Source organism: Oryctolagus cuniculus, chromosome 1, assembly GCF_051225735.1.
Source record: "Oryctolagus cuniculus isolate XC-2025 breed Fujian yellow rabbit chromosome 1, ASM5122573v1, whole genome shotgun sequence".
Classification (NCBI taxonomy): Eukaryota; Metazoa; Chordata; class Mammalia; order Lagomorpha; family Leporidae; genus Oryctolagus; species Oryctolagus cuniculus.
Genome location: NC_142867.1, coordinates 43,424,868 through 43,448,760, shown reverse-complemented (window position 1 = coordinate 43,448,760; position 23,893 = coordinate 43,424,868). Strand labels below are relative to the sequence as shown.

The 23,893-nt window shown below is 38.9% G+C and overlaps 1 protein-coding gene across 3 annotated transcripts in view; it reads left to right on the top strand.

Annotated features, from left to right (window-relative positions):
* The window catches only part of GAS2 (growth arrest specific 2), a 151,266-nt gene extending 128,425 nt beyond the window's left edge, over positions 1-22,841 (top strand). For all 3 annotated transcript variants that reach the window (XM_017345590.4, XM_008268892.5, XM_089310467.1), the window contains one exon: positions 21,573-22,841. In XM_017345590.4, coding sequence (XP_017201079.1) covers positions 21,573-21,791 — 219 coding nt within the window. In that variant the 3' untranslated portion in view covers positions 21,792-22,841. The remainder of the gene's footprint in view (positions 1-21,572) is intronic.
* Positions 22,842-23,893: the final 1,052 nt, after the last annotated feature.

The following is a 23,893-nucleotide window of genomic DNA, read 5'->3' as shown; positions in this document are numbered from 1 at the left end:
AAGAATATAGTGGGAACATTACTGAGGATAAAATGTTGAGTAATAATTCTGTCTCATAATAAGTCATTACTTTTCCCTCTTCATGTTTCTATAAGAGATAAGGCAGATAAATAATTATAATATAAAATAATTGATTCAGAGTGGATAAATAGCATCTGATTTGAGAAAGGATGATATGAAAATCATGAGAACATCACTGAAAAAAGTAAAATTTGCATGGTTTTCTATATCTCCTCAGGGAGAGCATTTTATGTTTGAAAAGATTGACAGCATTCAGGGAAAAGTGAGTAACACAGTTTGCTAAGGTCTGGGGAGGAAAACTGCACAGTTGTATTCACATCATCTTTTGAAGAACCTAAGAGGAATTGGAAGCAGTTATTGCTTATTCCTGAAAGAGAACAAGGATCTGGTAATGGGTGTTGGGAGTACGAAAGTGGAATTGATTCAAGAGAGATTAGAAATCAAAGCCTACTTGGCTTGGTGACTTCTTAGCCTGAGTTGACCTTTTAGTTTATCTGTCTGGTGTTCAGTCTGCTCTGTTCTTCCCTAATTTAAAGCCATACATTCTGAGTCATTCCTCACAGTATCCTTTATTTCAGTGAGAGTTCACCTAGCTAATTTTAAATAACAATCTTAGAATCCCCAAACCATATGATGTTGTACCAGGACTCGAGGAAATTTCAAGATGAGGAGTTAAAAGAGAATACTATTATGTTTGGTGATGCATTAAGACTGTAAAGTAAGTTGGAATGATATTATTGCAAAAATTAAAGGAAAAGAAAGAAGGAAGAAAGGAGGGGGAATTGAGGGAGGAGGAAGGGGGAGGGAAAGAATTTTATCTATGAGATACATTATATTAATAAAATTTTCTAGAACAGTAATAATGAAAAAAGGAAAACAAACAAAAATGAATACTAATAATCTTGTGCTGTTTCTTATAAGGCAAACTAAAGGACAGGGTGTGGAATAGGTAACAGTCACTTGGAATAGAATGCAACAGATATATCTCTTCAAGTTGCCCCTCTCTCTTAACCTACAGCTCAACCTGGCTTGCTCTAGTTTGTTTTTGTTTCTAAAGATTTGTTTGTTTATTTGAAAGGCAGAATGTTGGGGGGGGGGGACAGGGAGGGAAGGAGAATCTTCCATTTGTTGGTTCACTCCCCAAATTGGCAGAATGGCTGGGACTGAGCCAGATCAAAGCCAGGAGCCTGGAACTCCATCCAGGTCTCCCACATGAGTGGCAGGGGTGCAAGGAGTTGGGTCATCTTCCACTGCTTTCCCAGGCTCATTAGCAAGGAATTAGATCAGAAGTGGAGCACCTGGGACTTGAACTAGTGCTCACATGGGGTGGCAGCATTACAGGTGGCAGCCTAACCCATTGTGCCACAGTGGCAGCCCTGGCTGTAGTTCTTGACTTCTCTGCGGGTCTGCTGGAGGACTGCTTGTGTAATAGCAATCCAGACATGATAGTCATTTATTTAAACCTATCAGTGATACTTCCTATCCTGGGTGTACAGGGAGGCATCCAATGTCATCTTACCAGTGGCCACTGTTTACCTTGCAGCCCTATTTTCAGTCTGTCTTTATCCCTTTACCATTTTTTCCATTTTAGTAGGAATTATCCAGTGTTGCCTGTAAACCACCCTGCTTTCTAGTTCTGCCCCTCTGCACATGCTGTTCCTTCAGCCTGAGATCTACATGCCTTCTTTATCAACCAAAATCTTGCTTTCCTTTGAGACTCAGGTAATTTCCTACAAGATCCCTTTTTCCTCCTATTCTCTACTGAAGGGATCCCCAGTGTGCTTTCATAGTATTGTTTGCAAACCTTTATCAGAACAATCTTGAAAAAGCTAGGTAGCATATGACCGAAGTTAGGTTATAATAAAGAGAACAGTAAAATATGATACATGTAGAGAGGACCTGTTCTTGCATCATGGTATCAAAGGAAATTATAAATTAAAATAAGCTATAAAAGCAGATATCAGAAAGGAAGTAAAATAACATTGAGAGCATAGGCGAGACAGAAGAGTAAGGGTGGTAGGTTTGCAATTTATGAATAGATGATAAAGATGCTGGGAGTCTGCATATGAAACTGAGTGAAGAGCTAGAGATTTAAAAGGGCAGTTCTCTAAGTGGAAAACTAGGAGAAAAGAGAGAGGCAAGCATTTTAGGTGCTGATGTCACTCTTCAAAGGCTACTCCAGATTTCTGTAGAAGTGGGAGACATCTCAGCACTCAGATCCCAATGCTAGGTCTTCAGGACTGACAGCCAAGCCTTTGATAACTACTTTGGAAGTTCATAATCCAAGAATGGAAGAGTCATTGCCATTAAATAATACAATATGTATTTAGTCATAATATTATAGACTAAAGGAAACAATAAGCGTCTTCAGTCTAGGGGCCACCAATGTGGCTTTCACAATAATTGCAATATTTTTGACTTGATCTTCCTGTGTAAACTGGCTAGATAACAATGACCATGAATCACAATGTGGCAGAAAAGAGCTTTAGGGGGACTTGAAAGATATTAGAACAAAGAAAAAGGGTGTTCAAGACAAAAGAAGGAAAAACAGAGTCAAGGTGAATGACAGTATTACCAGATTTGGCTCCTTAGACCTATACTACAAACAAGGGGATGTCTTCACCCTGATATCAGGAGCAACACACATACAAGCAAATTAGGATCTATCTGTAAAAGACTATGAAGCACTTACATAAACAAGTACACTGCTGGAGGTTTGGCTGAATTGGAAATACAGGTTAGACTTGACAATGAAAGTGAAAAGTGGTGCTCCTTCTAGATCATCATTTAGCCTAGAATGAAGGGGACACAGGAAGGTGTTTCTTAGAAAACCCATGGTTTCTCATTCACATGGACAGACACAGCTATTCATAGAAGTTCCTGTAATATGAGAAGGCATTTGTACAAACCATAAATGGATTGTTGCATGCAGTGTATTGTTAGGAAAGACAAGGAAGTAGTCCAAGTACTCACTGTGGTTGTATATTTGAAGTGCAGATTTTGTCATAAGAAATACAGGTCAGCTGAGAGAGGAAGGATAAGTAAACAAACAGAAGGTGGTTCCAGTGTGCTAACCAGGCCCTAATTTGAACCCCACCCAAAAAAACCCAACAGTAACAACAACAACAAAATTACCCCTCTAACAATAGTTGAGGGAAAAAAGGCAAATGGAGATATATATGTATGTATAGACATATCAATAAATTTATGCAAATTATCTAATTGCATGTGTGTTTATGACATAACACACGTATATCTATACCCACACACATGAACACATGAAAGACTTTAGAAAATCATAAGGGGCTGGCATTGTGGCATAACGGTTTAAGCTGCCACCTGCAGCGCTGGCACCCCACATGGGCACTGTTCGAGTACCAGCAGCTCGACTTCTAATCCAGCTCCCTGCTAATGCAGCTGGGAAAGCAGTGGAAGATGGCCCAAATGTTTGGGCCCCTCGCACCCACTTGAGAGACCCAGATGAAGCTTCTGGCTCCTGGCTCCTGGCTTCAGCCCGGCACAGCCCCTGCTGTTGTGGCCATTTGGGGAGTGGACCAGCAGACGGAAGGGCTATGTCTTTGTCTCTCCTCCTCTCTCTCTAACTTTTTTTTAACTTTTGAATAAACAAATCTTTTAAAAAAAGAAAATCATGAGCAAATTTATAGAAATGAGAGAGTAGAAATATAAAAGTATAAAAAGAACTGATAAAAATTTTATAGTAAACTTTGAAAGCAAAGAAGCTGTGAGAATTTTGGAGTTAAAAGTAAACTTAAGAGCAGAGAAGGTCAAACTGGGAACTTTGGGAGTGCATGTCTGAAAACAGGGTGGATTTCAGCAGGCAGTTTCTGGTGGCAATTTCTGAATGTGGCTTTTATGAGCAGAGTTTGTGTCATCCTCTATACGGGCAACTTTGGGCTGCCTGTGGAATAATAGGCTCATTTATAGATCAGCATGTGACTGGCCCTACAGCAGGGTGGTTAGGCACAGCCAGTGATGAATTGCTTAATTCTTGTGGGCTTCATCTCTAAGAAGACAGAACAATTGGGAAGAGACTCCAAGCTTCACCTACTCATATTGGAAAATGAATGGTAAAGTTAGAATATTCACCAAAGCAATACTTTTGGATTCAGAATAGGCAAAACTACTTAAAACTGTGTGGAAAGTATTAAAGCTGTGTGGAATTTAAAAACTAAGGACTAAAAAAAAAAGGCCATCTACACAAAAGTGACTTTTATAGCTATTGATAATTGAGATTTAATTTTCTTCTATATTCTTGAACTGTTTAAAAAGCATAAAAACTATCTAACAACTAAAAGTTTGAAAGAATTCACCAATTAGTACAATCTGGGCTAAAAGTCATAGAGAAACACAGACTGAACCAAATAAGAACACAGCTTCTGTGCATTAGAGAATGTCTGGAGCCAAGTAGGATTGCAGGGAGCATGGTGATCCCACCACGGAACTATGGAGAGAAATAGGAAGAATGAGAAAAAGTGATCGTGGAAAGAGAAATAGGCTTATAATTGTTCAAGAGTCAGAAGAATGTTATAGAAAAGGAGAGGCTAAAACAAGGGAAAACATGACAATTAACAAAGCTTTGAGTTTCTGAGCTCATGTCATGGTCTTATCTGAGGATGACAGCCCTTTTTTTTTTTTTTGGGGGGGTGAGAAACCCCCAAGTAGTGTGTGATATGAAAATAATTTAAGTAGGCTGGTGCCGCGGCTTACTAGGCTAATCCTCCGCCTGTGGTGCCGGCACTCCGGGTTCTAGTCCCGGTTGGGGCGCCAGTTCTGTCCCGGTTGCTCCTCTTCCAGTCCAGCTCTCTGCTGTGGCCAGGGAGTGCAGTGGAGGATAGCCCAAGTGCCTGGGCCCTGCACCTGCATGGGAGACCAGGAGGAAGCACCTGGCTCCTGGCTTTGGATCGGCGCAGCGTGCTGGCAGCCATTTGGAGGGTGAACCAACGGAAGGAAGACCTTTTTCTCTGTCTCTCTCTCTCACTGTCTAACTCTGCCTGTCAAAAAAAAAAAAAAAATTAAGTAATGTGAGAGCATGAAATTAAGTGGTTCTGTAACCATAAAGTACTGTTAAATTGTTAGCATAAATCTAATATTAGGTGGCCTGAGTGTGCCTAAGTTCTGATACTGGCTCATTATCTGCTACTTCTGAAGTATGTTAAGTACATAGTGCTTTCAGGTTAACTTGCAGCCTTACGTAGTGAAGTGTATGAGGGCCTGCCAGCTGGTCTACAAAAGAAGACTAAGGTTTCCACAGTAATAAGACAGTCTTTTAGGGAAGAAAAATGATTTGTATGCTATGTAGATATTTTAGAAATTCTATTTCTCTCTTTCTGCTTTCATTTTCTTATTAAGGATATTTGAATTTAGTATTGATTATTTTTATAAATAAACCCATGTTATGTAGTTAATAAATTAATGCTACAAGTCTTGTGGCCAAAACCAGCATTCTTTCCTAGACCTCCCCACTCTTCCTTTCCCCTAAGTTGTCCCCAAAGTAAGCTAGTTTGAGCTATTATTGCTATTTTCTGTTGTGTTAGTCTCCAAGTTTCTAAATTATATTATTGTGCTGCTCTTAGTTTTTGAAATTTTCCACATATTATCTGGTATACTCATCAACCCAATCGTAGGACTAAAAAGATGACGGCTCACCCCTCTTATGCCCCTTCTTCACCCTATCACACTCACAAACTTCCAATTCTTCCCAGATTTGCTTACTATCCTTAATTATGCCACAATGTTAGTCAATAACTATTCAGTGTTTGCTTTGTAATGACGATATAAGGATGGCTGTACTATGGATACTTTCCCTTTCTGTAACAATATTTCCTCTCTTGGAAGTCATGTCTCCTTCTGTTTTCCTAATGTGTTAGAGAAGTTCCTCTTACAGAAAGGTGAAAATCATCATAATAACGTCAAAAGAAAGCACACCAGTTAACTTACTTGTTCCGTGCACTGACACTCCACCTGTCTCCCTCTCCCCAGGTAGGTCTCACAGTGTTATTCTGAGACTTGCTTCACCTCTTCTATGGATCCTCTATTTCCTGGATCATAGTCACCCATGAATCATACTCTTGTTTTCAGAAAATGTGTGCTTATTCATTCATCCAATGTACCTTTATTTATTCAACATTTATCACGAAACATTCAGCATTCTGGGAGTTAAGAATATATCTCTTTGGGGATTTATATTAACATATGTGTCTGAGGTAGGTGCAAGCTAAAATATAGGGTATTCGGTTACATCTTAATTTTAGATACTGAAAAAATATTTTCCAGTATGAATATGTCACAAATTTTGCATGGCATGTACTTCTACCAAAAAAGTATGTATTGTTTATCTGAAGCTTAAATTTAGTTGGATTTCTTATGTTTTTATATGCTGAATCTTGCAACCTTAATTGGGTGGAATTAGGCTGTATAAGCAAAAAATGTAATAGGTAAACAGCCTTTCAGAAAGTGGTTTTAAAAATGCCATGTGGGGCTGGTGCTGTGATGTAGCAGGTAAAGCCACTGCCTGCAGTGCCTGCATCCCATATGGGCTCTGGTTCGAGTCCCAGCTGCTCCACTTCCAATCCAGCTCTCTGCTATGACCTGGGAAAGCAGTAGCAGATGGGCCAAGTCCTTGGGCCCCTGCACCTGTGTGAGAGACCCTGAAGAAGCTCCTGGCTTTGGATCGGGTCAGCTCTGGCCATTGTGGCCATTTGAGGAGTAAACCAGCAGATGGAAGATTCTCTGTCTCTCCTTCTCTATTTGTGTAACTCTGACTTTCAAATAAGTAAATAAATCTAAAAAAATTAATACAAATGCCATGCTGTACTGCAGAGAAAATGTATGGCAGGGTGAGGTAAGTTGGGAATGCCACATGGAGGGACTGCAATTTTCAAAGAGTAGTTAGGATAAAAGTCACTGAGGAGATGAGATGTTAGCAAGGGCAAGAAGAAGTGAGGAGTTAGCTTTGCAGTTGTCTAGGAGAAATCAATCCAAGTGCAGAATGCCTAGAATGAACCTCAGTGTTCAAGAAGCAGCAAGAACAATGTGGCTGTCACAGAGCGCGTGGAGAACACAGTAGTTGGACATAAAGTCAGAGAAGTAACTTGTTTGTGTTTAGGTAAAGCAGGGCATGTAGGCTACCGTGAGGATTCTACAGATCACTGAAATGAGGGGCATGCAGACTTTGAACATAGTTATGGCAGGAGGTGACTTCTGTTTAAAATATATCCCTCTGATTGGTCTGCTGAGAATACACTGAGAGGGAAGGGTACAAGCTGGAAGACCAACTGGAAAGTTACCACAGTAAGCCAGTCAGGATGAGGAAAACCTGGACTGAGGCGATGGCAGTGGATATGGTGAGAGCAGATTGGATTCTGGATAGATTTCCTTCCTCTCACACGTTGATGCTGAGATTTGTCAAATGTTTGGAGAAGTAAATGCCTGTAGAACCACCATCTGAGTTCTGCAGTGAACATTTTGGTGTATTTGCCTCATCTTCTATCTGTTACCTCTCCATCCTGTTCCTATATTATCTGCCAATATGGATCCTTCTGATTCAGCTTCTGCAGAGATGAATCCTCACTCTCCTACTGTGAATATGTCACTGACAGAATGAGATACTCATTAGCACCATCACTCTGGGCTGGGGCCATTGTCATTCGGAGAGTCTAACCAACCCTACACTGTTTTCAAAATAGTCTCCTTTATTCAGCTGTACTTTTCTTCTCACCTGATGAAGGTAACTTGCTGATTCTAAAACCTACATTTTCTGTAGTTTCAAGGCATGATTTGGCTTCATTTTTTAAAAGATTTTATTTATTTATTTGACAGGTAGAGTTACAGACAGTGAGTGAGAGAGAAACAGAGAGAAAAGTCTTCCTTCCATTGGTTCACTCCCCAAATGGCCGCAATGGCCAGAGCTGCGTCGATCCAAAGCCAGGAGCCAGGTGCCTTCTCCGGGTCTCCCATGTGGGTACAGGGGCCCAAGCACTTGGGCCATCCTCCACTGCTTTCCCAGGCCATAGCAGAGAGCTGGACTGGAAGAGGAGCAACTGGGACGAAAACCGGCCACAACACCTAGGGCAAGACCAGGGCAAAGCCAGGAGCTTCTTCCGGGTCTCCCACATGGGTGTAGGGCCCAAGCATTTGGGCCATCATCTGCTGTTTTCCCCGGCACATTAACAGGGAGCTAGATAGGAAATGGAATATCGGGCTCGAACCAGTGCCCATACAGGGTGCCAGTACTGCAGGCAGCAGCTTTACCTACTATGCCACAGTGCTGGCCCCTTTATAATTTTTTTAATATTTAATTTATTTATTTTGAGAAGCAGAGTTACAGACAAAGAGGTCTTCTATCCACTGGTTCACTTCCCAAATGGCAACAGTGGCCAGAGCTGCGTTGATCCATAGCCAGGAGCTAGGAGCTTCTGGGTCTCCCATATGGGTGGAGGGGCCCAAGCACTTGGGCCATCATCTACTGCTTTCCTAAGCTATAGCAGAGACCTGGACAGGAAGAGGAGCAGCTGTGATTTGAACCGGCACCCATATGGGATGCTGGCACCACAGGCGGAGGTTTTCGCCTACTACACCATAGTGCCAGCCCCCTTTAATGTTTCTGTCCTTTGGCTTTCATTTGAATAGGGTTTCAGAAGGAGGGCAACTTATATTTTCAAATATTTTGTTAATTTAAAGAGCTGAATGTACTTAGTAATCCTTAGTTTTCTGTTTTAATATATCTATCAGTATATTACAAACACCTTAAAATCAGTGAAAAAGTAATAATAGATATTCTGAAAAGCTCTACTGTTACCTTTTGGGACCCAAGAAGTCATCAGTTTGGAAACCATTGTTGTGCATCAGTTATGAGATGTTAAACTTTGGCTCTCCTGGTGCTTGTTCTGGTCTGTGTGTTGGGTTTTGGTGTAACTATTTAAAAGAGATAATGTAGTTCAGGTTGAATCAGGTAAATGTGGCTCTGTTTCCTCAGTGGAAGTTACGTTTTATTTGCTCCTTGGAGCACAGTTCCCCTTCCTCAATAGCTGTCTCAGCTTTGGGGTGGATGAATTCTTTTTCACTGTAGCACGTAGCAGCTACAAATCCTTCCTGTAGGCAGCCCTTCTCTTTCCAGCACCAGTGTTTTCTACCTCACTGCTTTCACTGTGCTGCCTAGCTTATAAAATATTTATTCTGATTTTTTCTTCCTTGTCTGAAATGGTGTCATACACTGGTAATTAGATTTCAGCTAAGCCTTCTTAATTTCATTTGGTACAGTGCTGGGGAAATGGAGATCTTACATAACAAGTAGACGAGAACTGACAGGCAGCTGGCACTAAGTGCTCTGACACGTATTTCCCAGCAGATGCAAATGGGCTTTTCACCAGACAACCTTCCATTTCATCTACTAGCTGCTCTTCTCATGTTTGCTTCCATAAAGGGGCTATTGACAGTCATTTGTCACTACAAAGAGCATCAGAAGTTAACTTTTCCATCCAGAGGAAAACATCAGAACAGGCATTTTTTTTTTCTATTCAACCACAATAGCAGGAATATTTCTGACTCAGGGTGCTATTCATATAGGAAGATTGTGTTTCATGACTTAGGTCATCACAGTAGTTTATCCTTTGGATAAGGGTTTGTGATTACATGCCCCCCAATGTATGACTTAGGCTGAGGACATGAATTAGGCCCACTAGCATCAGAAGACTAATGCACTTTGTGTCCTTGAGCCATATATTTAAATTCTTTGGGGTCCTGTCATTCCATGGTAAGAGCAAGACTAGACTGGGCCAGCGCCGCTGCTCAATAGGCTAATCCTCCGCCTGCAGAGCCGACACCCCAGGTTCTAGTCCCGGTAAGGGTGCTGGATTCTGTCCCAGTTGCTCCTCTTCCAGTCCAGCTCTCTGCTGTAGCCCGAAAGTGCAGTGGAGGATGGCCCAAGTGCTTGGGCCTTGAACCTGCATAGGAGACCAGGAGGAAGCACCTGGCTCCTGGCTTCGGATTGGCGCAGTGCGCTGGCCGTAGTGGCCATTTGGGGGGGTGAACCAACGGCAAAGGAAGACCTTTTCTCTCTGTCTCTCTCTCACACTATCCACTCTGCCTATCAAAAAAAAAAAAAAAAAAAAAAAAAGGAAAGGACTTTGCAGACTGTTAGGATCTTAACATAGTCCCATTCTTGAATGGGATTTCAAGGTTTGGCGCACCTAACTGTAAACATGTTTGTATGGGTAAAACAATCAGATTCAAATTCAGGTAAATTCTCCAAGCATGGATTAAAAGCACATTTCTTGTTCTGAGTTTGGTGTACATTGTGAGAGTTGGGCAATATCATCAATGAGAATACTATATTCCTAAAGAAAAGAGATGTTGCCTGTGATAAATCTGGATAACAATTCAAGATGACTGTAACCTTGTTAAAGCCTCTTTAAGATATACAGTTAAATGGTAATGAGCATTGTCTTTAACTTATAGGAGTCTCGGGCTCAAATCTAAACTGTGTTGCTTCCTGGTTAGGTAACTTTGGGCAGTTAACCTCTCTGAGCTACTTTTTTTGTCTTCTGTCAATGTCGACAATATTGCAAACAAATCACTTAGAGTTGATCCACGGATCAAATGAAATAAAATTTGCAAGGATTCTTTCGACATTATCATCATCAGCAGCAGAAATACCCTAATATTATTTCAAAAAATAATAAAACAAATTAGTGTGGAGTATGTACCACATTCGAGGCACTCTTGCTACTTGCTTACCCTTATTAATAACTTTGTCTCAACAACTCCAGGAGGTAAGAACTATTATACTCCTAATTTTGAAGATGAGAAACACACAGAAAGATTATGTACATTTCTTAGATTTATTCAGCAAGTTTATGATAGTCATAATAGCCTTTTAAAAACAAAACAAATGGTAGCTTCTGCTTTGCTCACTGCTGATCATCTCTATGAAGTTTTGTTTTCTTTTGTTTTGCTTTTTTTTTTGACAGGCAGAGTGGACAGTGAGAGAGAGAGAGACAGAGAGAAAGGTCTTCCTTTGCCGTTGGTTCATCCGCCAAGGCCGCCGCGGTTGGCGCACTGCGGCAGGCGCACCACGCTGATCAGATGGTAGGAGCCAGGTACTTATCCTGGTCTCCCATGGGGTGCAGGGCCCAAGCACTTGGGCCATCCTCCACTGCACTCCCTGGCCATAGCAGAGAGCTGGCCTGGAAGAGGGGCAACCGGGATAGAATCCGGTGCCCTGACCGGGACTAGAACCCGGTGTGCCGGCGCCGCTAGGCGGAGGATTAGCCTAGTGTGCCGCGGCGCCGGCCTCTATGAAGTTTTATCTAAGACAAGGGTATCATGAACCAAAAGATTCTAAGGAATCCAAATGAGACAATAAATATGAAAAATTCTTGTTAACAATGAAGTGCTAATTCCAGAAGCATGTTTATTTGAGCTGTGATTAAGCATTTATAATTTCACATAGCTAGACAGGTTGAGATGAATTATCAACCTTTGATAAAGAAGTTTGCCAATTTCCTGTGTTGTTAGTAGGGTCTCAGTTTTCCCTGACCATGTCACTCGTCTTGAAAATGCTGTATCAAGCTTTCAGAATAGCAAACTATCCATTGAACACCTGCTATCCTATCACTCCATGTGTCAGGGTACCTTAGCCAGATAGCTGAATTCCCATTTGCCCAGTTTTGAGCATATGCCATTTCACAATAATATTAGACAATGGCAGAGTCTGCTGTCCTATAAATTAGTTTAACATTCTTTCTCTGGGGAGCAGATGACTGCATTCTAAAAACAATATTTTCACTCCAGTTATGATGGCTTGTAAAAACATAGTGAACAAGGTTGACAAGGAGATGTTGGGAAGCATTTGCCTCTCCCAGGAGGATAGTTGGATCTAGGTTTGGGCGGGTTCTCTTCCAGGTAATGGGTATCAGAAATAGTTGCCTCTCAAAAGGTTGACTCCAGTAGAGAGCAGGTATAAATAGGCCTCATGGCCTGGGAAGTGTGAAAGCACTTGATGAGAGCCAGAGTTGTGCTTGATGATCCACAGCACAGGAGAGAAAGGAAGAGGTGAAATTTTATGAAGCAATTTATTACTAGTCATTTTGTAAAAAAAAAAAAAAAAAAAAAAAAAAAAAAAAAGGAGGGGAGTTCCAGGTGTTAATGAGGGTGGTTGGTTTTGAAGGAAGAACACAAAGAGTATAGTGTATGAAATTAAACTCTGGGTTCATTCATGACAGTTTTTATTATTTCTCATTTTTCTTTCACCACTCTTTCTTCTGTCCACTTCTGTCACAACCTTTATATAGTTTCATTTTTAATTGAAAATTTCCCTTTTTCACAGAGATTTTCTAAGCAAACGTTAGTGTGGGTTATTATTTACTCAAATTTTCTTATACTTCCCCTTCCAAACAAGGACAAAAATCATTTCACCTTTTCCCTTTTCATGTCTTTCCAGGATAAAGTAACTCAGACACATTGCTTATTTGCAGAAACACTTGAATGGAACATTAGCATTCACTTTGTTCATTCATTCATTTAATAAGGATTTATTCATTTAATAAGCATCATGAGCCTGGCACTATGCTAGGCCCTTAAGGCATGAAATTTGCAAAGAAAAAATCTGTCACTCAACAAATATTTGTTGAATGGTTAAAGGAAATATTCATGTTAATTCATCTGGTGAGTGGACATAGAGAAAGGCATGAAACTTTCTGGGAATTCTAAGAAGCTAATAAGGTCTGTGTGGTAGGTAATTTGTTTTGGAGAATGGGTATGGGCCCAGCCAGTAGGACCACAGTATAACCACTCATTGTGCAATGAACAATTTGTGCAACCACATGTGATAAGGTGGAAAAGGAAAGTAGTAGTTGAACACTAGTGTGTGCATTGTGCAGTGCACGACCTACAAAATCTTAGTGACAAATAATGTGGGAAAGAAAGAAAGTAGCTGGATTATAAAGTGCTTTGTGTGCCAGGTTAGTTATTCTCATGGGGGCAGGGGTAGGGAATGGCAAGAGGGAATGTCAGAATTGCTGGAAAATTGGCCAAATTGTGTAGAAGAGGACTTCAAAAAGTTTGTAAAAATACATTTATTTTAGTACAAAAATGCCTTGAAATCCATACATAGCTTTTTATAATACATATTTCCATGAACTTTTTGAAGGTTGTCCTTCATATATTTCTGCCCACCCTGCAGATGCTGATTCTAACCCCACCTCCCACCTCTCCCAGAATCTATCACACTTCTAATTTTTAGTGCTAATGTGCTAATGAGAATGAGTCATGTTCCTTAGCTAGGCTGGCACTAAGAATGTCTGGGTAATACTACAGACAATGGAGAACCACTCACAGGTGTTTAAGAAAGCAGCAGCATGATCAGATATTCCTTTTGCAAAGATCAGCTCAGCACTGGCTTAGAGGGCGGATTAGTGAAATGTGGGAGATGATGAGGACGTCCTGCTGAAAAGCCTTCATGTCCTCAGAGTCTAATGTCATTGGTGTGCAGAGCACTTGACAGGCACTCCTGTGCAGCCTTGGGTTTTCAGGGCCACCAACACAAGATTAGAGTCAGAATGAAACAGATTCATCAGTGTTTTCCTGAGAGGGTGCTGGCACCTGAAGCATTTCATATAAATTATGGTTTTAGAGAAACATGGACATTCAAGCAGATCTATGCTGGCAAATGCATTAAATAAATAAATCAAATATAAACATAAAGCTTATAACTCTGCATCTAACCAACTAAAGACATTAGTTCTGTTATTCTTTTGTTGTTTTGGTGTTTTTACTTGTCTTTTATTTATGTAATGTAGCCAAGTTAAACACAGCTTGTTCACCTTAAAAAACAAATATATTATCACTAAATCCATACTATTTTTCACAGTTCTATATGACTGTTTTTTTCCCATTTAGTAATACCTCTGATTTTCTGTGATCTACATAAATATAGGCTTTTCCTCACTGAAGAAAAGTGAGTTAATTTATTTCTGTATTCAAACACTAATGTCTCCAAGAAGAGAAAGGCATTCCTTTTCTTGCTATAGGCTCTTTATACCTATACATAATGTGATTCTAGTCTGCTTCTCCAAGCTACATAATCAGAGAGGATAAAGAGCACCTTTTTAAAAAATCTTGTTGTCACACAGCATAAGAGCCAGAGCACTGGACCACTTGATTACTGCAGTGACATCTCCAAGATTTGTAGAATGCTATCAATTGTTCATTACTATAACCTATTATATTTTCATTATATTCTAAGCTAACATGGGAGAATTAGCTTGTTTCCTTTCAATTCATTTCCCCCCCCCTTTGGAAAAGTATTTTGAGCTACAGAACTTGGTTGCTTATGGGATAAGATGTAACCTAATAGTGTTAGTAATATAAGATTATAAGATGATGGTAGAAAACAAGTATTAAGTGAACATATTATGGTCTGACAAAATTTGCACTCAATTTAGTAAAACACTAAGTTTATGTGATATATTATAAACCACTGCTTTATCAACATATTAAGTAATTCATCTACCATTCGATATTGAATTCATTTTTAGAATGATAATTTTGGTACCATATTTCTCTCCAGTAGTAAGGCTGTGTGGTAAATTGCAAATAAAGAAGCTATTATTTCTAGTTTGGCTATGGGAAACCATCTGTGCCAGACTCTCTTCTCCTGTTTGTGCATCTGAGAAGCAAGAGAATTACCTGGGACGTTAATGTTTATTTTTCTCTTTTTTATTTCAATAAAATATACTTGTAGATTTGAGCGCACGGTAAGAATTTTAAAATTGTACCATTCTATGTCATCTAAAGAAAAAGCCTTCTTTTTATCATCACATACAAAAAGACTTGCTAAGAAAATAACACATAATAAACCATCATAATAGGACTAGGTCATAAACCAAAATGCTCTTAATAATACCAGAAATATTTCTTCCTATTACAGAGAAAAATTATTTAAAAACAAAACAACTTTAAGACATCTTATTCTTTCCTCTGGGCCTAAAAGGTTGTCATAGAAATGGAAACAAAAAAAAAAAAAAGGTTTTCAATTGGCTGGATATGCCTTTTTTTTTTTGTTTTTTGTTTTTTGTTTTTTTTGACAGGCAGAGTGGACAGTGAGAGAGAGGCAGAGAGAAAGGTCTTCCTTTGCCATTGGTTCACCCTCCAATGGCTGCCATGGCCGGTGCACCACACTGATCCGAAAGCAGGAGCCAGGTGCTTCTCCTGGTCTCCCATGGGATGCAGTGCCCAAGCACTTGGGCCATCCTCCACTGCACTCCCTGGCCACAGTAGAGAGCAGGCCTGGAAGAGGGGCAACCAGGACAGAATCCGGCACCCCGACCGGGACTAGAACCTGGAATGCTGGCGCCGCAAGGCGGAGGATTAGCCTGTTGAGCCGCGGTGCCGGCCTGGATATGCCTTTCAGAACCTCATTAAGGCTATTGGAACAAATGTTGAGAAAATATTGCTTACGTTTTTCCTTCAGCATTAAAAAGATTGTCTAAGTTGATAAGGGATCTCCTGCCTTTTGCTAGGAACAGAGAGGCACAGTGAGAGATGAGGCTGATTGTAGAAAATGGTAACATCCAGACTGGAACCAAACGTTCCTGCTCTATAACATACAATCTTGGGTGAGATCTGTTTTATCTGTGTTTTTTAGCAACTTTAACTTCTTTTTCTTTACTTGAAAAGAAATACAACAAACAATAGTAGACAACTGAATACTCAATAGGTATGTGCATCAATGCTACCAGTCAAGAGAAGGAGATTATTGGAATGGAAAATATAAAGTTTCTCAACTTTGTGAATCATTAAATTAAAGGAGCAGTAAAATGTAACTTGAACATAGTATCAAAATCCCATCCTACTTATGCCAGCAGATACCTGGATATGAAGGCATTATATCCTATTACCTACACTTGACACATGTCTATTTCTGAAATAATTAGGGCTACTAGAAGGTAATCTTGTGAAATTAAATTCCATTTTATTTAGGATTTATTAGATCATAACAATTGCAAATCATGTTTACTAAGTACAATTAATCTGCTTTTTACTTCAGCTTTTGGTGTTATTCTGCTTAATTATCACTGGTAAATACTATGTGTATATAATTCCAGATCTAGGCACTGTGAAGAAAGAGTAGGTGTGTTGTAATAGAAGAAAGGATTCTGGGTTCACTTCTACCTCTGACTTGTGTTTTCTTGCAAAAGCTGCTTAACTTCTAAAAGTATCAGTCTTCCTATCTATAAAAAGGGAGTAATACTGGTAAAGACATCACAGCTTAGGCAAAGTAAGTACAGCCCATGAAAAGGAATAGTATGTGATTACAATGTTGACACTGTCCTGAGTTTGTATGTGTGACATTTTCAAAAGGAGAAATGCATTATCCCTCTCTTCACAGATCATAAAAAAGACATACAGCTATATCAACAATAATAATATGGTAGGATGAATATAACTGTGAAATCATGTCCAAACTAAACAGCATCCAAGAAGGATGTACTTATCTGATAAGGGAGATGATATTGGAAGACTTTCAGGTGGGGTTGATGTTTAAAGTAGGGGGATGTAGTGGCTTGGGGTAGTAGGGAGAGCAGCATGTACAGGTCATTCTGCATTTAGGAGACAATGTGCAAAAGCATGAAGGAATATATTACTTGGGAGTACAAAACTGTATGAATTCATGGGCCTCAAATCTCAGGGAAAGACACATAAGGCTGGCAGGGCTGGACATGAAGAATGATTTATTCAAATATAGAAACTTTAATCTCAGCCTACAGTACAGTGTGAACTAATGAAAGTATTTAGGCATGAGATAGTCAAATCAAACTTGAATTTTAGAAAATCCCTTTGGAGACAGCTTATTAAATGATTCAGAAGAAGCCATGTTGGCAGTGACATAGCACTTAAAACAGTGATACCCGTACACAGTGGTAATGGAGTTAAAGAGCAGCAACTGTGAAAAAGCACCTGAAAAAAAAATTGGAGTACAAATTAATGTTTTCGGTATCTGACCAGTTACAGAGAAGGCTTAGGCCACCATTCCTATTAGGAAAGTTTGTGTGGCCTTTTAGTGGAAGATGGTGGACTTCTGTGGCTTTGCACTCTGAAGCCCAGGGAAGAGGGAAGGATTGGAGTTAGAATTTGGGAGACAAAAGTCTAGGGAAATCAAAGCCACGAGGTTTCAGTTGGAGTGTTGTTTAAGTGAGAAAAAGACAGAATTAAGAGTCACTTGGAGCAGCAAAACTTGAAAAAGTCAGAAGAAACAGAACCCATAAAGGAAGTGTAGAAAGAACAGTAAGATGGGTAGCAGGCAGTACAGGATGGAGTCTTGTGATAGGTAGTCAAGCAGGAGGGAGTTTCCATGGAGTACTCAATATCAACAGATAACTTACTTGACAGAGTGATCAAGAAAGATAAGGACAAAGGACTATGCATTGATACACCTAAGCACCACTTAGCTACCTTTTCCCATATAGTCAGCTAAGAGGGAACAGAAGAACTGTGTACTATGGGTTGTGCAGTGATTTGGAAGTTAGTAGTGAAGATACTGTGAACTTAACTATTAAGCTCAGATGTAAAGAGAAAGTGTAAGAGCAACTGTGGAAGCTAATCGGGGTTAGGATACAGTGGCAAGAATTGAATTTGGATAGGGAAACTTCTTTCTGAAATGAAGAAAGGAGGGGAAAGGATGAATGTAGATTCAGGAAAATTAGCCAGTAGAGGTCCCAGGAAGAGAAGGAGCAAAGTGAAGTTCATTGGTAGACTGATGAAAGTGAAGATGGGCCCTGTGTTTCAGGATGCTAGAGAAGAATAGGATATAGAGCTGAACAGGAAAAAAAAAAAGTCAATTAATTGCAACTGTTCTGTCACTAACCTCTTAGATGGAATGAGTTCCTAGATCAAAGGTATCATCTTCCTTCTAATCTAGCTGAACAATTCTGTTGGAGGAACTCATTGCCTAACAAGTGTTATGTAGAAAGAGAGGGAAGAGATAAAAGTGATCTGGTTTATAGCAGTGTGACTTGATTTTAGGTTAAACAGTTTCTGTTTATGGAGATAATGATGGGTGTTAAGCTGTTTGTTGTTGAGACTCTGCATGTACTAAGAAAGTATCATGGAACTTAAATCTTAACAATCAGAGCTATAAATCTCTACGACCTTAAAATCTCAATCCCAAACTTGAAACCATTGCCCAGTTTGACCTACTGGCTTCCTTAGCAAATTCTTGGTTACTGTCTTGAGAAAGAAAGCCCCAGAATTAAAGTCCATTTTCTAAGAATATCATCAGACAGGGCCGCTTACCTTCCAGGATGCCAGGTAATGTCTGATTTCTAAGATTTGCTCTAGAAGTCAATAATGTCAATTTATAAAACCCTTCCAACTTCCAGTAGTGGCCAAATCCCACCATTACTCATCTTCAGTATGGAATGAATATTTTGAAGATGTGGAAAGTCCCTTTTTGTAAAGTGTTGTCAACAAATACATATGAAAATGGATCGTGGATGCCCAGGCCGCTGACAAATTCTGCACCCAGAAAGCACTCAGTGAAAGGCTTAGTGCATATATGTATGTATTCATTTGTGTTTGTTTTTAATATAGCTGAATGGTAGAAAGGAAAATAGAAAAAAAAAGCTAGCTTCAAAGCAGAACTGACAATTCTGAGAAATTTATAAGGACCCAACCTATACAGCTGTGACTGGATCTTTAGAGAAGACTGGAGTGGTGGGGTGTGGTGATTGGGGTGGAATTAAAACTGTTTTTTGGAATAATTGGGAAAACCAAACAAACTACTAGGAATGAGACCTACTAGAATTTTTTTGTAGAGAAAGAAACCACTTTTAGTATTAGCAGTGCTTCAGTCCTTGAGGTTCCATGTGAGGTAATGTCTCAAAACTGTTTTACAGGAAGTTACAACTGTTCATAAAAGAGAAAATTTTCTTTTCCAACTTTGTAATTTTTTAATGTATGTGTATATATACAGTTTCTTCAAAAATTTCATGGAAATTGAATTAAAATGAGTTTATTTTGGTGCAAACATGATTGAAATCCATGCATAATACACATTTTCCGTGAAGTTTTTGAAGCACCCTTATATTGTCTCTTCTAGAAGTTTGGGAATCAGAGGGTGGTCAGACTAAAACTTTGGAGAAATCACCAGGTTGCCTACAGAATTCAGTTAAAGGCAAAGCAGGATATAACTACATGAAAAATCCAGACTCAGATCTCAGGATGAGAAAACAACATTGTGCCTATACACAGAAATACACACATAATATAATCAATCAGGAAAATTGCATATGTCCTCTTCAACTGTGGTTATCTTTAAAGCACTTTCACATAATGAAACTAGACTTTGGGAGATTGACATTACTCACAAAAATACAAATATATCCATTAGCCTCCACTTGCCAAAGCAGAAAAGTGACCACGGGTATGAGCTGAGAGTATTTTCTGATAATCCTTGGTTTACTGGCTTTTGTAAGAATACCAATCTGTAATTTAATTCTCATGTTACATTCAATATGCCTGTTTCACATTGAATGCATTTTACATGGTTCCATGGGTTCATCTAAAACATCTGTCAGCTGACTGTGTGTCCAAATCACCGATATTCTCTAGGCTGAAATTGGTTCCTGTTACGGTTTCTCAGAGTAAATTGTTTAAAAATGTTCTAACCCATTTTTTTTCCTGGTTGAAATAATCAGATCACAGTCAAGTGAACTTGTGCATTCTGCCAGAGGAATTCATATGGAGGATGTTTGGAGACTACTCAGAAACATAATTTGCAGCCCTGGAGGAGCCAAAACATCAGTCACAGGCGAAGCTGCTCTCTGGAGCAGTGGGAGAAGGGTCAAAGTGCTCCTTTGACACTGGCCTTTGCAGTTTTTGTTCCAGTGACAAGTTTTGAGGTCAGGCAGTGGACTATGGCACATGCAGAAACCTGGGGGATGGGGATATGCTGATCAAGTTATAAAAGCCCTGATAGGATTTACTTAAGTGGCAACTACTAGGGAAAAAGCCCCAGACTGAGTCGGAAAAAGTCTGGGTTCTAAGCTAACCACAAACCACACCGAAGATCTGGTCCTCAGTGTCCTTGAGGGACAACAGGAAGATGGTACCACTGGCAGAACCGTGGGGAGGACACCTGGCTGCCCACTAAAGCCCTAGCTTTATTTAAGGAGTAAATTCTGAATTTCAAATAAGTTTAAAGCGTTCTAGCTAGAAAGTATTTCCTAAGGCCCCTTTTGTTCTAGAACTCTAATACTCTAAATGAAAATAACTAGTAGAGTAACATTTGATTTTTATGACTCAAATGCTTTAATTATTGTTCTTCCCATTTTGATTACTTTAAAAATACTTGATTTTGAAAATAGCTTCGTGTCAACCACATGAATCAGTTTCTTTATTTAGTGTATAGAGAGATTTTTGAGATTCTATAAAAACCCAAAACACACACACAAAACTTCGCAGACACCAGCGTACAGAAAGGGGGTCCAAGGCTTTCATCAGGTTCTACACTAATTTAAAGTAGTGCTAGTCATTCCCAACTGCATGGGAGTTTCAGAAAAGTGCCTATCAAGATAACATAGAATGAAAGGAATCCAAACAGATGTTATAGACTGTGCAAGAAAATGACTTCCCAGGTTCTGTCTCACAACTACATACCCTTTCCAACACTGCACTGCCGTTATGTAGCCACAACATTCAGGCAGGAGAGGAGGTTAGCAGTATCTTTGGCAATTGTGCAATATTACTCCCCACTCTTAAATTTTCTAATATTTGAAAGAAACCACATCAATTCTTGGGTATTACACGCCAAATCTCCACAACTCTGACTTGTTTTTACTATACAGAATGAACTTTTTTTTTAAGAATGATATATTCTTCAATTCTAAAATGTACAACCTTGTTAACCTAAAGTTCCATGTTAACATGGGCCTCAAAGTAAGTTTGTTAAAAAGACATCTTCTAAAGTAACTACAAAGTTTAACAGTAAAGAAAGGTGCAAAGGTTTGGCTGTTCAAAAATACCTTGCCTTGAAAAGGTCAGACTCAGAGCATGATCATTTTTTTTCTCAGTGCATTTTTTATTTCTATTTCTTACTCATTATTTGTGTTACTGTTAACATTATAATTTTTTTTTTTGTTTTTTTAAGTACGGGTACAGGAGAGACTAATGCACTAGGAATAATAGAGCACCAATCTGAGGTAGTAGTCAGGAATCGGAGGCAGTGATGAGACCAATAATGGGACATCACGTGTCTCAAAGAAGCCTCCAGGCACTGAATTGAAGAAATACTGGTTCCCATGACACAGCAAAGCTGGATCCCAGGGATGTTCACCCACAGTCCACTTGCATAGGAATAGTAAGGTTTTCATCATAAACTATATGCTAACTAAAGACACTGTGCACCAAGAAGAAAAAACAATGGGGTACGAAAACAAGACAAAGGAAAACCACAATTTCACTAGAACAGGGAGTAGGTTTGGGATACTGTAGAACTCTAAGAATTTAATGCTTTTGCTTGTCTTTCATTTCAGATGCTGCACAACAAACATGTCATGGTCCGTGTGGGAGGAGGCTGGGAAACTTTTGCAGGGTATTTGTTGAAACATGACCCCTGCCGAATGCTGCAGATCTCCCGTGTGGATGGCAAGACATCCCCCATCCAAAGTAAATCTCCAACCCTTAAGGACATGAATCCAGATAATTACTTGGTGGTCTCTGCCAGTTATAAGGCTAAGAAGGAGATTAAATGAAACTAGTTGGTAACTACAGGAGGACTCTCATAATGGCCTGTATCCATCTACTTCTCCAGTGTAGTCAGTTTAGTTCATATGCTCTGAAAACTACTTTGGAAAAAGGTGTAACAGACAGAAAAATGTCATCACATTAAAACATGTTCAAAGGTAGTAGCACTATTTATTTTGAAAGCTTCTGTAGAAAAGGACCTTTCAAAAGAAATTCTAAATTCAGATTTAAATTAGATAAATTGTAGGCAAATTATTATTTCTCAATACATAAGCACAGGATTTAGAACACAAACAAAATTAGGAACACAATTCTAGCTAAAGATAAATAAAACCTGTTATTAGGAGTAAGTATTTAGGATTTGCAGATATGTCAACAGAAAGTGCCTGCTGTATGTCTACAAGTAAAAGCACCCCAGACATTTTTATAATTGCAGGATTTTTAAGATATTTTTTACAAAATAACAATTAGTGTGATAATGTGCTACTAAAAATATGCAACAGCACTATAAATAAGTACAGAGTATTCACAGCAATGATACTTTACTGGAAAGATCATTTCAGAGAAGTTTACATTCACTTGGAAGATTGCCTTAAAGTTTATCGCTTATCTATGACCAAATATCTGGGGTACTTTTGGAAGTTTTCAGTACACCCCCTTAGAGAATAGTTTATGAAGTTCACACATTCCTAAGCACGTGGCTGTGTTTAGAATGAATTAGCATAATTCACACATATAAGCTGACATACGTTTATATTTTGATGAATAAACTGTACAGTCAAATGGTTCACTGACTTCATGTTATTTCAAAGCATTTTCTTATTAAAATCTATCTTTAGTTAATCCTACTTTGCTCTACTGTCTAGTAAATTTACTGTAGCTAATGATGTTACAGACTTATGTATACCCTTATATACCTGGGACAGGGCTGTTTTGTACCAATAAACAGCAAACTATTGTCCTCACTGATTCCATAATTAAAAAGGTAAATTTTTAAAATGCTATCTGTCTGTATATCAATGCCTCCTTCTGAAATAAAGTTAATCTTCAAATGGCAACTTTCCCTGAGAGTTTTAAGGGTGAAATTATGGTTCCCTAGCACTGCTTCACTTGGGGAAGGTGAGTGATGATGGTGTCTGTTCTCCTCAGCACAGGGTTTGCATTTTATCGTAGGTAATGCCATAAGTGCTGTTCTCAGTATACAGTTACTTATTTTGCTATTTCTTCATTTTTCAAAAACAACAAAATTTTCCTTTTTTTGATCCAAAAGATCAGGGAAGAGGAACTGTTGCATGGTCAGTTTAGTCAAAACATACACAATCTGCTGGGAAACTTTTTAACAGGCATGGTATAATTGGTTGTGCTACAAGTGGCAGTTGTCAATCTGGAAAAAAAAGAAGTCAATAAAATTTAAAAACAAGCAAGCTAAAAGAATGAACAAATCCTAACATTTTTTAGGTGATGAAATCACCTTGGTTAAGGAAATAATTCTAATATCTTTTAAAATTCAACATTTAATCGTTTTTATTAATAGACCAATATCAACAATATCTCCATAGTAATTGTTAAAAATGCTATCAAAAGACATTCATATCATTAATCATAAAAGTTAATTTGATTCAGTTCAAAAATGAATGTAGTATAACAAAAATAACATTAATCTGAATCTACTGTGTAAGTTATCTTTAGGTGCCTTAAATTACCACAGTATTGGTGGCTTAATCAACAAAATTTATTATCTTACAGTTCTGTAGTCAGAAGTTCAATATGGTTATCACTGGGCCAAAAAAAAGTCAGGACTGTGTTCCTTTCTGAAAGGTCTGGTAGAGAAATCATTATTCTGCCCTTTCAACCTTCCAGAGGCCACAATTTTGCAGTCACCTTTATAATGTTGGCTTCTACTGCATGGACATGCAATGTCTCATATAGATTTTAATATCCACACAATGTTTTGTGTTTTTTAGTGTGCAGGCTTTTACTTCTTTTGTTTTTCCTAAGTATTTTATTTTATTTGTTGATACTGTGATTGGAATTGTTTTCTTGTTCTTATTTTCATGGTTTGCATATAGAAATAGAACTGAGTACATGTATTAGCCTTGCATTCTACTAC